At 52.2% G+C, this 11988-nt stretch overlaps 5 protein-coding genes across 5 annotated transcripts; 2 read left to right on the plus strand and 3 right to left on the minus strand.

The window, feature by feature from the left end:
• Positions 1-315: 315 nt before the first annotated feature.
• Positions 316-2991, minus strand: LAESUDRAFT_722997 (MFS general substrate transporter). The gene is made up of 14 exons (XM_040908323.1): positions 2830-2991; positions 2627-2723; positions 2519-2563; positions 1636-2187; positions 1504-1584; positions 1434-1444; positions 1309-1365; positions 1225-1247; positions 1078-1172; positions 946-1023; positions 852-885; positions 725-795; positions 595-659; positions 316-533 (listed from the first exon to the last, which is right to left on the minus strand). The coding sequence occupies exons 1-14, from the start codon at positions 2958-2960 to the stop codon at positions 368-370; spliced, it is 1506 nt and encodes a 501-aa protein (XP_040767005.1). The 5' UTR covers positions 2961-2991; the 3' UTR covers positions 316-367.
• Positions 2992-3920: 929 nt separating this feature from the next.
• LAESUDRAFT_810883 (uncharacterized protein) lies at positions 3921-5879 on the minus strand. Its single transcript, XM_040914264.1, has 12 exons — positions 5818-5879; positions 5730-5764; positions 5509-5669; positions 5339-5453; positions 5188-5285; positions 5034-5133; positions 4786-4926; positions 4710-4723; positions 4581-4643; positions 4472-4506; positions 4148-4413; positions 3921-4076 (listed from the first exon to the last, which is right to left on the minus strand). The coding sequence occupies exons 4-11, from the start codon at positions 5382-5384 to the stop codon at positions 4152-4154; spliced, it is 759 nt and encodes a 252-aa protein (XP_040767006.1). The 5' UTR covers positions 5385-5453; positions 5509-5669; positions 5730-5764; positions 5818-5879; the 3' UTR covers positions 3921-4076; positions 4148-4151.
• Positions 5880-7208: 1329 nt separating this feature from the next.
• Positions 7209-7709, minus strand: LAESUDRAFT_756899 (uncharacterized protein; the record flags this gene model as incomplete). Its single annotated transcript, XM_040912226.1, has 1 exon — positions 7209-7709. The coding sequence occupies one exon, from the start codon at positions 7707-7709 to the stop codon at positions 7209-7211; it is 501 nt and encodes a 166-aa protein (XP_040767007.1).
• A 243-nt stretch (positions 7710-7952) lies between these two features.
• Positions 7953-9480, plus strand: LAESUDRAFT_647154 (WD40 repeat-like protein; the record flags this gene model as incomplete). Its single annotated transcript, XM_040904039.1, has 3 exons — positions 7953-8183; positions 8264-8365; positions 8419-9480. The coding sequence occupies 3 exons, from the start codon at positions 7953-7955 to the stop codon at positions 9478-9480; spliced, it is 1395 nt and encodes a 464-aa protein (XP_040767008.1).
• A 626-nt stretch (positions 9481-10106) lies between these two features.
• LAESUDRAFT_695979 (uncharacterized protein) lies at positions 10107-11986 on the plus strand. The gene is made up of 5 exons (XM_040906253.1): positions 10107-10508; positions 10563-10647; positions 10708-10836; positions 10891-11179; positions 11237-11986. The coding sequence occupies exons 1-5, from the start codon at positions 10327-10329 to the stop codon at positions 11746-11748; spliced, it is 1197 nt and encodes a 398-aa protein (XP_040767009.1). The 5' UTR covers positions 10107-10326; the 3' UTR covers positions 11749-11986.
• The last annotated feature ends 2 nt before the right edge of the window (positions 11987-11988 follow it).

Consider the following 11988-nt stretch of genomic DNA (forward strand, 5'->3'; position numbering starts at 1 on the left):
TGAGGCTGTACGCGCTGTGAGTGTAGGCATTAGTAAAGATATTCTGATTGCAGTCATGCTATGATGGTTGCGAGCACTGCAGAAACGTCAACTTGCATTGTCCCTGGTGCGGTTCCTAAGCTGATCTCACAATGAGCCTATGATTACTGGAAGGTCAGGACAATCAATAGCATTTTCTTAGATTTGTAGGTGCGCTCCGCCATGCCCGTTTCAATCTCTCTTCATATACCCAGGTTGAGAAAGCGATGTTCGCGGGAGGAACCTTACAATACACTCATGAGATAGTCCTAAGTTCATTAATAAATCATGCATCACGTCGTTATCTACTGATGTCACCATCCGCCCATCCTGCACTCTACGCCAGGCGTCAAACATCCTCCTTCTCGCGCACCTCCTGCACACTTGGCGGTCGGGACACCTTTTCAGATTCCACAGGACTGCCTCCCGCAACCTCGCCGTCGATCATCTCCTCGTCGCGTCCGGCGCCTTCCTCAAAAGCGGGCTTGTACTTCTCGAAGTGCGAGCCATGGTGCCTGCGGAGATGCGCACGGTCAGCCTGTGATGCCGCCATCTGAAAATCGATGGATTACTCACTCGGGCGCGACGATCGTACATAGCACGACAAACGCGGCAACGACACCGACAAGGATTCCTTGTACCTGGTTAATGACGTTGAGTCAGTCATTGAATAATTTGACGTATTGAGAAGACCGTGATGACGTACAGTGGCGTAGTTCGGGACGACTTTCGTCTGGCCGTTCTCGATGATTGTCGTCTTCAAATGTGCAGCTCCCGCTGAACGAACAGCACGCTCAGCATGAGATATGTCGCACTGCAGACGCTCTACTCACTGGCTTCAATCTGCGCTGATGCAGAGGATACCATCTACGAGGAGAAATGACTGTCAAAGGAACCCGATGGATATGCATGCGTGATGATACTAACGTTCCCAAGCTGGTATGATGTCCCAGGGAAGGTGGCACGGAACGCCGGAGGAGACATCTCTGCCAATTGGATAGGGATCTACGAACCCCATCAGTATTGCAGGAGTCTGTCCGGAGATCAGTAGTCACTTACAACGCCCCAAGCACCCTGTACGCCGAACTGCACGCAAAACGCGCCCGCAGCGAGCGCGCTGAACGAGTTTGGAATGATCCAAAGAGGGATGAACGCTACGATTGATGTCGGTCAGCTGCTCAGGAGCATCTTGGGAAGATCACGCACCTCCGACGATGACGACACAGATACTATCAAACGAGGTGCGGAGTTTAGCTTTACGGTCACGAATCGGTGATAGGCGATACGTACATGATCGTAAGCCGGCGTCCGATATATTGGCTCGCCCAGCCGGCAATCGTGCCCCCACTGCACAAATGCAAACAGATGAGTTATGCTGTCATGAAAGACCAATTTACGCGCATAGATGCACTTACGCGATGGCACCCTTGAGTATGGAGCATGCATGAGCAATCTGAACAAAAGATCTAGAAATAGAGGACGTACACAGTTCCCAATGATCGTCGCAACTGTTGCGTCGTGTGAGCTAAACCCCTTCGTGTCCGTGAGGTAGGTCGGGTACAAATCCTGCACAAACGTCAGTCAGACCAAGGGTCCCACTGAGCTGATGAGGCGCACCTGGGATCCATGCGAGAGGAAGTTGAACCCCGTCATCAAGACAACCGAATAGCAGCACAATATCCAATGCCTCTTTAGCATCACCTTCGTCTCACGCAAGAACACCTTCGTCTTCTCCATCGCGCTCTTCCCACTCCTTTTCTCCAAAGCCTTCGCCCGCTCAAACACCTCGCTCTCAGGCAACATCGCCCTGAACGCCGCCGCCAATATCGACAAGCCCGCTCCCAGCCAGAACAATCCACGCCACCCTGTACTTGTCTCGGGCACGAGTGTCAGATTCACCACAGCCGCGATGAGGTACCCGACAGCGTAGCCCTCTTGCAGGAAGCCGCTTGCCAGCCCGCGCGCCTCAACGGGCAGGTTCTCGAGCGCAGTGGAGGATGCAAGGCCCCAGATACCGCCCATCGCGACGCCGAAGAGCGAGCGCACGGCAAGGAATTGTGGGAAGGTTCGTACGAAGCCTGAACCGAGCTCAAACGCGGCGGCGATGAGGAGGTTACCGACCAAGGGCCATTTGCGCCCGTACCGGTCGGAAAGAATGCCGAAGATGGCCTACCAAGGCGCGGAGATCAGCAGGTGTCGGAGCATGAGGATATAAGAGGTCAGTGCGGTATCATCTGCATGAATTGGGCCTCTGGAATGAAGAGACTCCAGGTTCAATGTTTCATAGCATGATGCGAGGCCATTTAGCATTTGCATGAGCAACTGGGCGCGAGAACGTCTCCATGACGCTCATTACGACCTCACGAACACGCCGCGCTATCGCCGAGGATATGCTGCCATTGCGGCATTCGGACCGCATATATTGGCATTTCATGGTGAATCAGGCGCATATACGCAGTGGAACGGGCAGGATAGAGCAAGAAAAAGCAAGGACACTCACTGCACCAAGGGAGCGGAAGAGCAGCGTTAGAGTGATCGCGGTTGTCTACGGATGTAGATGCATGGTGTCACTCGGTGATGTCTGGTGAAGGAAGTGATGGCGACTCACAATGGTTTTGGCGCTTTTGCCAAACTGGTTTTCGAGATTGGTCACACTCAGTGACACGCTGAAGAAATCATACGAATCGCATATCCATGCGAACCATCTATACATATGGTCAGAGGCAATCAGCACGCAGGGCTTTATATCTGCAAGTGGTGGAAAAGCCGATCGAGCTGCCATCTGCGAGGCTCTGCGGCTGAAACACGTACCCGCACCAGAAATGACCCCATTGCACCCACGTCAAGCTCTTGATTGCATTCCACAGGCTTTGGCTATCGACAGTCCTCTCGCGGCGAGGAATCAGGCCCTGGAAGACGTTGCGGGCGAAGCTGCTGGCCATCGTGGGACGAGAGATGGACGAGAGCTTCGGACGGATCCATCTGGGGGAAAAGCATACAGTATAAATAGTCGGAGGGGTGGCGCTGGCGCCCCGCGAGGATTGCGCATCATCTGCCCCGCGTTTGCGGGCAGGCGCCCACTAAGCGACACTAATATGGTTTCCCCGGGCCCGGATCCCGGGGCATATTTGTAGACTGCCGCGTACCCCGCATGGAGATCTTCATTCTGAGATAACGTGCCGTGGATGAGCTGTTGAAGCGAGCCATGCCTGCCTGCTGGCCAAGGATCTTCGCTGGGAAGAACGTCTCGAGAAACGCAGATGCGGTCACCAGGAGCAGCAGCAGTGTCAGTAGCACCTCTGGCTTTACTGAGGACCTATTACCTCGCATTGCCCTGAAGGTCTACTTTTAGCCGCAGGTGATAGATCGCATTAAGGCACTGTCAAGGAACTTTGCCTTTTCCGTCGGCTTCTCTCGGTCTCCTAGCATCCTCGCGGAAGCCCGACGCCATCAATAAGTGGCTGAAAGGCAGAGGTGCGTGATCTTCGACGGCGACCAGAGCAGCCTACCGGCCTTGCGTCCTGTTCTGCTTCATTCTACAAGTCAGGAGCCATGGCACCCGCGCGGGAAAAACAATTACGACACTGTTGGCGACGTATCAAACGTGATTGATGAAGCGTAGACAGGCAGCTTGCTGGCGAGGCGAGCTCGACGACGTCGGAGCGCGGCGGTTGCGGTCGACATGGACATTTCTGCGCACATTCACGGAAGATCTCGGAGACATCTTAGCGTTCGTTGCCCAGCCATGGATCGCTCCAAGCTGCGATCATGATCGACTGCGGGACGACTCACTGCTCCTCTCGATCACGTTGTCCGCTTGTGCCAATCCCACTCTTGACTATCACCTACACAATACTCGCAGAAATCACTTAACCACCCCAAGGCCCGGACAACAGTGTGACCCTTGGACAAACGTTACGCGCGGGCGCGCGGGCGGACTATTACAATCACGACAACATCCTCATGTACATTTTTAATCCCTCGTCTGCGCCTTGCCTGACATCGAAGTCCATGCACATAGGTGATACCGGAGTCTCCGACCGGACGAATGATTGAATCTATCGGTAGGTTATTGAATAGCTCCGCGGAGACCGATATAGCACAAGAAACACGTATCGTTCTGACTTACCTCTCTACGAGCTCGGCCCAGCATCCTCCTCTATCTCATCATTGCCCAGCACGTCGTCTTGGTCGCCCCAATCATCGAATACGATCACAGTAGAGAAGCCTCCAAAAGAGTCAGAATGGAGATCGGCACTCGTTTCCTCAATAAATCGTGTCCCATGGCTATTTGTACCATAAACGTCGGGCGCGATTTGCGAGGAGTTGTTGCGTGCGTTGCTTTTGATTTGTCGTAGACCCAGGATGAACCGCGATATTAAGATTGACGAAAGCCTATACGCAAAAGAGATCCGTCAGCGACGTATTCTGTGATCAGTGGGTGTGAGCTCACGATAAACGTAAGAATCCGAGATATGGCCAATCTGTCTGGGAACAAGAAGTAGTATCAATACTCGCGTGAAGGCATTCTCGAAAGAAAATATTAATGTAACCGTATGAACCTGAGCATTGGTGTTCAAAGTTTCGATAGTCACTTCCATTATACCCAATATTGTCATAACTCTGATGATCAGCAGCGATCAAGTGTCAGCGGACTTATTAGGGATGAATTTACGAGCGATGACTTGCATGAAATATGCGGAACCTGAGGAATCAGGAAAACTCATCTTCAGCTGAGACAGAACTCGTAGTGGATCCACGACTAACCATCCCGTAACAGAAGTCGACCCAACGATGCTGAAGTTCTAAACCGGCCGACTTCTCTGACAACGTTGAACGTGCGGAGCCACGTAGTAACGAGCACGATAAGATCCGAAACGACGGAGCATGCGCCTGCAAGGATAAACACTGCAAAGTCGTAAGTTCAACGGATATACTCCATGTTAGAGGATGACTTTACGTCTAGTCAAGCAATTATCAGCATAATAATTGTCTTTCATCACATACGAGTGCTCACCTTTGATGCAGATTCTGCGAAAAAGATCGCCTCCAGCTGCATACCGGAGGACCGTTCAATGATACGACACAAGCGTATGATAGACTTGCATTTGTGTACTGGTCATGCATAAGTTAGTCTGCATCACGCATGCACAGTAGTTGTTCACGAACTAGATTTATCACCAATGGCGCCGACCCAAGAAGAAGCACAAGCAGAGTAAGCGTGAGCTTGCGACCGCTGATTGCATACATGCGTAAAGCGGAGAACACTTCATTGCAAACTCATGTCACGAGAAGCCTTAGAGCAATCATGAAGTCGCACCTGCTACAAGGGCACAGATGGCCGTATTCTGAACAAGGATCAGCATATTCACGACTTTGCAACTATTGCACAAGAATGAACGTTATTTCATGCAACAACAGTCTCCGTGTCATACCTCTAGACCTAGATAGTACGCATTAGACCTAACTGGAGGAGCAAGCACAGCTCACCAGCGGCGTGTTCAACAAAAGGCCAAGGGCGAGAACTATTCCGAATGACACGAGTAGATATCGGTTGACGAAGAAAATTATTGTTACAAGGGTGCTTCCAGCATCCCAAATTAGATAGATTTCATCAGGAAAGGTGATCCAATATTCGAATAGTATGAGTGCTAGTCGAAGGTAAGGCGCCGTCATCTTTTGATGAAGCACGTCCTCATGGGGGAACTTACCGATTGCAGCGGTGTTGCAATAATTGTTGATATTACTAGTAGAAGATGAACGATGACCCTGCGGAGACTGGAGAGTACGACGACTTACAGTTGTGTGACAGTGGCAATCGTCTGCTCAACAACGGTTGTTTGGTTAAACGTCGCCGACATTGCGAGGGATTTAGTGTATATATGTAAGGTAATAGATCCGGGGGATGAGGGGGGGTGCGCGCGTGCTCGTGCAGTTCCGTGAGTCTACGGGAGCTCTGGCATTCCGTGGTCTTTAAGTAAGGCAGCACATCCACTTCAGACTGGGTGGTTCTTTTTCCAGTGTCACCTCGGGATTTTTGCAGAGGTGCGGTTCGAATTCGGCAGTCTACGCAGCATCATGAGCGTACGGGTGCATAGCGCGCTCGATCCGAGACGCGTCGCAGGTTCCCCGAAAACGAATGCTGTACGTTGTGGTACAGATCCGTGTTATCAGTGAGCTAATATAGCATAGCAACTGTCATCAAAAGCACTCACAACCACATTCTGCTCACCTGAGATTAATATGCGTCTGCCAAGCGCAGCGACATCACATGCTTCCCGTGGTCGCAACCGTCATCAACAGTTATGAGCAGCGTTGTTGCGGGGATCTGCCAAACGGCGGGATTCACGGATCAGGCCTCAGGACCGGTACGGAGCTTGCTCCATCCTGAATATAATCTATGTTTAAGCCTGAACGGTTACACACATGCTTCAATCAATCGCTTGATTGCTGTTGCTGCATCAACGGCGGGCCGCCGTTTAACATCGGATGGCGGGCTACATACGCAGAGCCTTCGCAAGCATACGGACGCGCACAGACCAAGCAGCTTCATGCTCAAGCGCCAGCTTCGAGCGATTTACCCTTCGCAATGAAGTCAGTCCAGTGATCTGTAACACAAACCTGTGTTATAGCTCCTCCACACGCCAGTGTGAACATAATCACCGAGGTGACATTTTGCACACACAGCTGCCGAGTATGAACATACATCGTCGACGAGACGTGTAACATCAGTGAAATGAAGTGGGACGACCGAGTACAACAACCGAGGAAACAGCTGAATGACCGTACATGATACGAAACGGCAAGGTGATAGATATGGCATGCATGCGCCAGGATGCACAATCGGGAGTGATACCGATGAACAATGAAGGACAGAGTTTCCGAAGAACTACAGGAAAGCCAAGGACTCAGAATCCCGTCGAAACCAGTACATCGGAACTTACGAAGGGCAACTGAGACCGGACTGGTTTTGAGTTGATATAGATAACAGGTTGCATAGGTATCCTGGGAGGCAGAAATGCGCGAGCAACTGCCAATCAACCAAACATCAGTAAAAATCAAAAACAAATAATGTATGCAGTTCAACAATGACACATCAAAACTCGCTGATTGCCTGCCGGCTCAACAGCGCGTCGAAGGACGAAACCGTACTCACACGGAGCATACAGCGAGACTTTTGTCACAAAGAATCAGAATTCCTCCTTGATTGACACGTGCTTGCGTGGATTCGGTACCGCCTGCGAGGGAGGCTCGGGAGAGACCATGACAGATTTGATGAAGTTGGCGACGAGACGCGCTGCAAGGCCCACGAGACCTGCAGCTATGCAGGATGTGCCAACGAAGAGGTATAATGGATATAGGTATACGAGGACATTGCCGAGTATGGACCATGGAGTCAAGATGAGCGCGTTGAGCGCAATCCTCAAAAACAGAAATAGAGGTGCGAGGATGAATGAGAGAGGGGTATAAATCGACACCAAAATTGCGGAGAAGGGCGCAACGACGTTGCGAAGGAGCGCTGTGAGGCTTCGTCCAATGAATGATATGACGACCAAAGACGATGACGACAGGTATTCAACAATTTGGACAATGGGCGGGCTTGTCGGCTGCGTTGGTGCAACAGTCTGTGAAGCATGGTGAAGAATGGTTGAGGTTGTCATGGCCGTCGAGGTCACCACCGCCGTCGCCATGTGGCGAAGAGTCGCTGGACTGTGGACGTTACAAGTTAAACGCGTCGAACGTCCTGAAGTCGGGAGGTAGTGGTGCCCCAAGCATGCACCCGTTTGAGCGTCTAAATGCGGTAACCTCTCTCAGGCTCGTCTTCGCTCCTGATTATACAAAGATTTACAAGTACTGTCAGTATAAGCTCATCGCGTAGCTGTGCCACAGTCGCGGAATATTCCTCGACCTGGACTGCTCTCTCAGCTTCTTGAATGAAAGTCGATCCGATTCTCCTGCCTATCGCCGCAGTCCAGCCGGATTTCACTTCCTCCCTCTCTGAAGTGAGGGATGGGCTTGTGCCGGAGGAAACATTCTGGTTGTCATGTTACAAGCATGAAGAGCCCTCCATTCATGGAAAAGTACATGCGACATTGGACGACGTTGACCGTGACCTCGTGCGTCTGGAAGGCAGGGATGGAGTGGAGATGATCTCTCGTAGAGGAGTAAGTGACATACATACTCCTCATTGTACACTTCCCTCGTGACGGGATCGAGCATTCGAAGTATATAACATCTCTTGCAGGATACCTACTTCGCATCATGTCCTTCCTTGCATCTTCCACCGACGCGTCTCGCAATTCCCGCGAAGGTCTACGTTGATCCTGCAGCAGAGCAGGGCAGACGGGTATGTTTCACGTCTATAAAGCCTACGACAATTCATAGCTGATAAGCAGTTAGCCGCGGAAGATCACAGCTTTTGATGTGTCTCCCGACGGAACACAGTTCGCCACCGGTTACTACGACGGATCAGTGTGCATCCGACAGACTTCGGGTTTTGCAGAGCCCACGACCTGCAAACCGCACCTCAGCACAGTGTCTTCTGTACAATTCTTTCCATCCTCCAAGGTGCTCCTGACCGCCGGGTCGGATTTCTCCTTGTCAATCCTCCCCGCTGATAAGCCCGATGCCTCCTCCATTCCTCGACCGTCTTTCTCTCCTGTGCGCGTACTCCGTGGACACTCGCGAGGGGTCACATCTATTGCCATCATTGCACGGGGACGGAACGTGCTGTCTGGTTCAAAGGACGGGACTGTGCGGCTGTGGGACGTGCCATCGGGTGCCCAGATTCGCACGCTAGTAGCAGGCGGGCACAGCTACGTGCCTGTGCTTGCGCTCAGTCTCGGCAAGGGGGTGCTTGGCTCGCAACAGGATGGCACAGACGAGAAAGGCCGCGCTCCAGATGACATCGACCCTAGAGAGGTTGAGACAGCGGACAAGCTAGCATTCTGCGGGTTGCAAGACGGGACATTCGAAGTGTTCGATCTACGCACCAAGCACTCGGTGTTCCGCTCCACAGCTGACACTGAAACACAATCCCCGCTGCACGCCATCTCATATACCTCAGTGCATGGGATGCTGGCTACGGGTTCGAGCACGGGCATCGTCTCGCTATACGACATACGTACATTGGAGAGCCCATTGACGGCATTTCGGCGGAATACAGCGGCGATCGAGGACTTGCAGTTCCTATCGCTCGATGCAAAAGCGTTCGCACTACCACAGGCAGTGTCACAGTCAGGCGCAACATCGAACATGCCAGAAGCTTCAGATGTTGGGCTAGCGATCGCAGCTGAGGACGGACTGCCTTATGTTGCGGACGTGCGCCCGGGAGGACCGAACGTGCGTGCAGAGTTGGTAGGCCCTGATTGTGACCCGGTGCGTGCGGTGCGGGTTGTCCGGGAAGAGGATGTGTGGGTCGCGGCGGACGATGGGGTCGTACGGCGGTACCGTATGCGGTGAGAGTGTTTTGCGTGAGTGAAGGACATTCCCGTCGAGTGGGTGTAATGGCATATACTGACGGCACATAAATGCAGGTAGACAATTGTAGCATCGATCTATAATTGTACAGTTCATGTACAACTCCACGATTACAGTCTGACGCATGAAGGAGAGGATGGCTGGGAAGAGCCGTAATGAGTATCCTACCGTTAGTTACGGTTCTCGATGATCAAGATGCCATATGTCATACGATGTGCCGCGAACACATCAAGGTAATGCAGTCATGGAGTCGTATATTATTGCAGTTTTAAAAGTTGCGGCTGACCGTATGTACCGGATTTCGCATTCCTAACATGGGTGTTCTTGTATCATTCCTACGATGTTGACATCTGAGCGGTTCGAGTGTCCTTGATAATGAGGGTTGGTGCGTCCCGACTCCCTTGCTCGGACGATGTTACTAGTTTGCCAGTGGCATGTGCGTGACGCACTCCGTGACTGATCACGGTACGACATGAGCGTTGGAAGAAATACCAACCAGACCAAGGTGCTTAATATATAATAGGCTTGAACTCAGAGCTGTCCTGAGTCCACTGGCGCAGGATCTGATCGTCGCCGTCGGTCCGCCCCTGTACAGGCTATCGATCAAAACGCGATCGAGCGCTCAAGCGCTCGCTGCACGTGCTCTCGCCAACTTTCGCTTTGCTTTCGCAGCTCGTTCGCTTTGCTTCCGCAGCTCGACGCTTCCCTGTCTATAGTCCTTCATGCGCATTGACGCTTCCCATCACTAAGAGTATTTTGTACAATTGACTCCTCTCGAGGCTGGGCATCCTCCGCTTATAAGCAACTAACGACCATTGTCTCAGCAAGATGTCTATCCCTCTTCCGTCTCCAGAGTCTCTCGCTCACCGAGCCCAGATCTCCTCTCTCGTATCTTCCCTCCGGCCGACGCGGTTGCGCACGTCTGTTTTCAATCTAGCAGCTCACCGCATTCCCACCCTATGGACTCTGTATCGGAAACTTCTGAGAGACTCTCCGACTGGGGAGGTGCGGTACGTCATGGAAAACGCTCCAAGGTGGTTTTTGATTGAGAGGACCTAAGGCAGATGGAGGGTCAAGGAAATGTTTCATCGTGACAAGTCCATGCGTAAAGCAGTGGATGTAAAGGAGAGGCTTATCATGTATCACAAGGTGTGTGGTATATGGGACTGTCATTTTCGACGTCGTTGCTAATACGCCTGCTATTCATAGTGGGCAGACATGTTCACGCGTGCAAAGCAAGGCGACGCGCGATCACAAGCCGTTCTGCAGCGATACAGCAGATTGCTCGTCGCACATGAGAACAATCGACGCATGCGGCGGTACATTCTCGAAGATATCGTAAGTGTGCCCCACACCGTTGCCTCTAAATTATCGCTGCTGACTGCGTCACAGGCATGGCGGAACAGACTACGAAATCGTACCATCTTGACCGGATCGTACATGCGACCCACTTGGTACAATGGACCGCTACCACGGATGAAGCCGCTACCAGATCATGCGAGAGAGCTTATCAGAACGCGGCGTCAGCGACGAGAGCATCGTGTGGAGGAATATGCTAAGCTGAGCTCTCTCAAAGAGGACCTCGAAAGGGAAAACGAATTTGAGGTTGCTCTATTGAAGATCGCAAACAAGCAGCGTGTTCCATTTGAGGGTGCTTTCGTGAGAAATATGGAAGAGTGGAGTACGTCGTTCACCGCTTCATCTTGAGCCTCGAGCTCAAGGTCCATTGTTTCACTAGAACAACCTATCGTGGAGAGGCTAGACGAAATCAACGAGACTTTCAAGCGCGACAATGAGCGCGCCGCTCGGCCATTTCCTCCGGAGATGCTAGCTCAGATTAAGGCTGCCAGAATAGAGAAAATCGCGAACAAGACACGCGAACTCGAGCGAGAGAGACGAGGAGAGATGACGCGCAGAGCGCTGGAGAGAAAGCGGAAGGGTCCTCCTGCACACATCCTTGCCACGATGACGGAGAAGGAGAGACGCATGGACAAAATTTCGCGGAGCGTGAGCGAAGTCGGATACGTTGCAAAGGTGAAGAAGATGCTGGGGCACAAGCTGAAGAACCCGGACGCATGGAAGGTGGAGATTGGGCGGGAGGAAGACAGAGAGAGGTTGGACAAGATGTTGCGGGAGATCGAGGCGGAGAACACACGGAGACGTGCGCGGGCTGATGCGGAAGAAGAAAGGTCGGTCTCGCCAGATGGCTCGGTGCTTCCATTACGGGAGCAAGGCGGCAGTAGTGCCTGATACAGGTCGTGAACTTGTACCCGTCGGGTTGTTCTGACTCTACGTGAGACCGACTATTTTACCCGACGTCCTTCGGGAGCGCAATGTCTGCGATGGTTCCACGCGGTCGCGCATCCCCGCATGCCAAGTATGCTCTCGAGCGCTGATGCTGGGCTTCTGCGTGAGGCTCTGGCAACTGTCTAGATAGTGGCGAGCTACTACGGACATCTATTCATTCGTATTATTAAACTCATTGATGGA

Source organism: Laetiporus sulphureus (assembly GCF_001632365.1).
Source record: "Laetiporus sulphureus 93-53 unplaced genomic scaffold LAESUscaffold_8, whole genome shotgun sequence".
NCBI lineage: Eukaryota > Fungi > Basidiomycota > Agaricomycetes > Polyporales > Laetiporaceae > Laetiporus > Laetiporus sulphureus.

Coding starts and splice junctions, on each gene's coding strand:
- LAESUDRAFT_722997 (XM_040908323.1), bottom strand. CDS start 2,960: ATGGCCAGCAGCTTCGCCCGCAACGTCTTCCAGGGCCTGATTCCTCGC. Junction 2,724..2,829: donor TGGGGTCATTTCTGGTGCGG/GTACGTGTTTCA, acceptor CCATATGTATAG/ATGGTTCGCATGGATATGCG. Junction 1,024..1,077: donor TACAGGGTGCTTGGGGCGTT/GTAAGTGACTAC, acceptor TGGGGTTCGTAG/ATCCCTATCCAATTGGCAGA.
- LAESUDRAFT_810883 (XM_040914264.1), bottom strand. CDS start 5,384: ATGCTGATCCTTGTTCAGAATACGGCCATCTGTGCCCTTGTAGCAG. Junction 5,286..5,338: donor CATCTGTGCCCTTGTAGCAG/GTGCGACTTCAT, acceptor TTTGCAATGAAG/TGTTCTCCGCTTTACGCATG. Junction 5,134..5,187: donor CGCCATTGGTGATAAATCTA/GTTCGTGAACAA, acceptor ATGCATGACCAG/TACACAAATGCAAGTCTATC.
- LAESUDRAFT_695979 (XM_040906253.1), top strand. CDS start 10,327: ATGTCTATCCCTCTTCCGTCTCCAGAGTCTCTCGCTCACCGAGCCCAG. Junction 10,648..10,707: donor GGCTTATCATGTATCACAAG/GTGTGTGGTATA, acceptor TGCTATTCATAG/TGGGCAGACATGTTCACGCG. Junction 11,180..11,236: donor GAGAAATATGGAAGAGTGGA/GTACGTCGTTCA, acceptor TTGTTTCACTAG/AACAACCTATCGTGGAGAGG.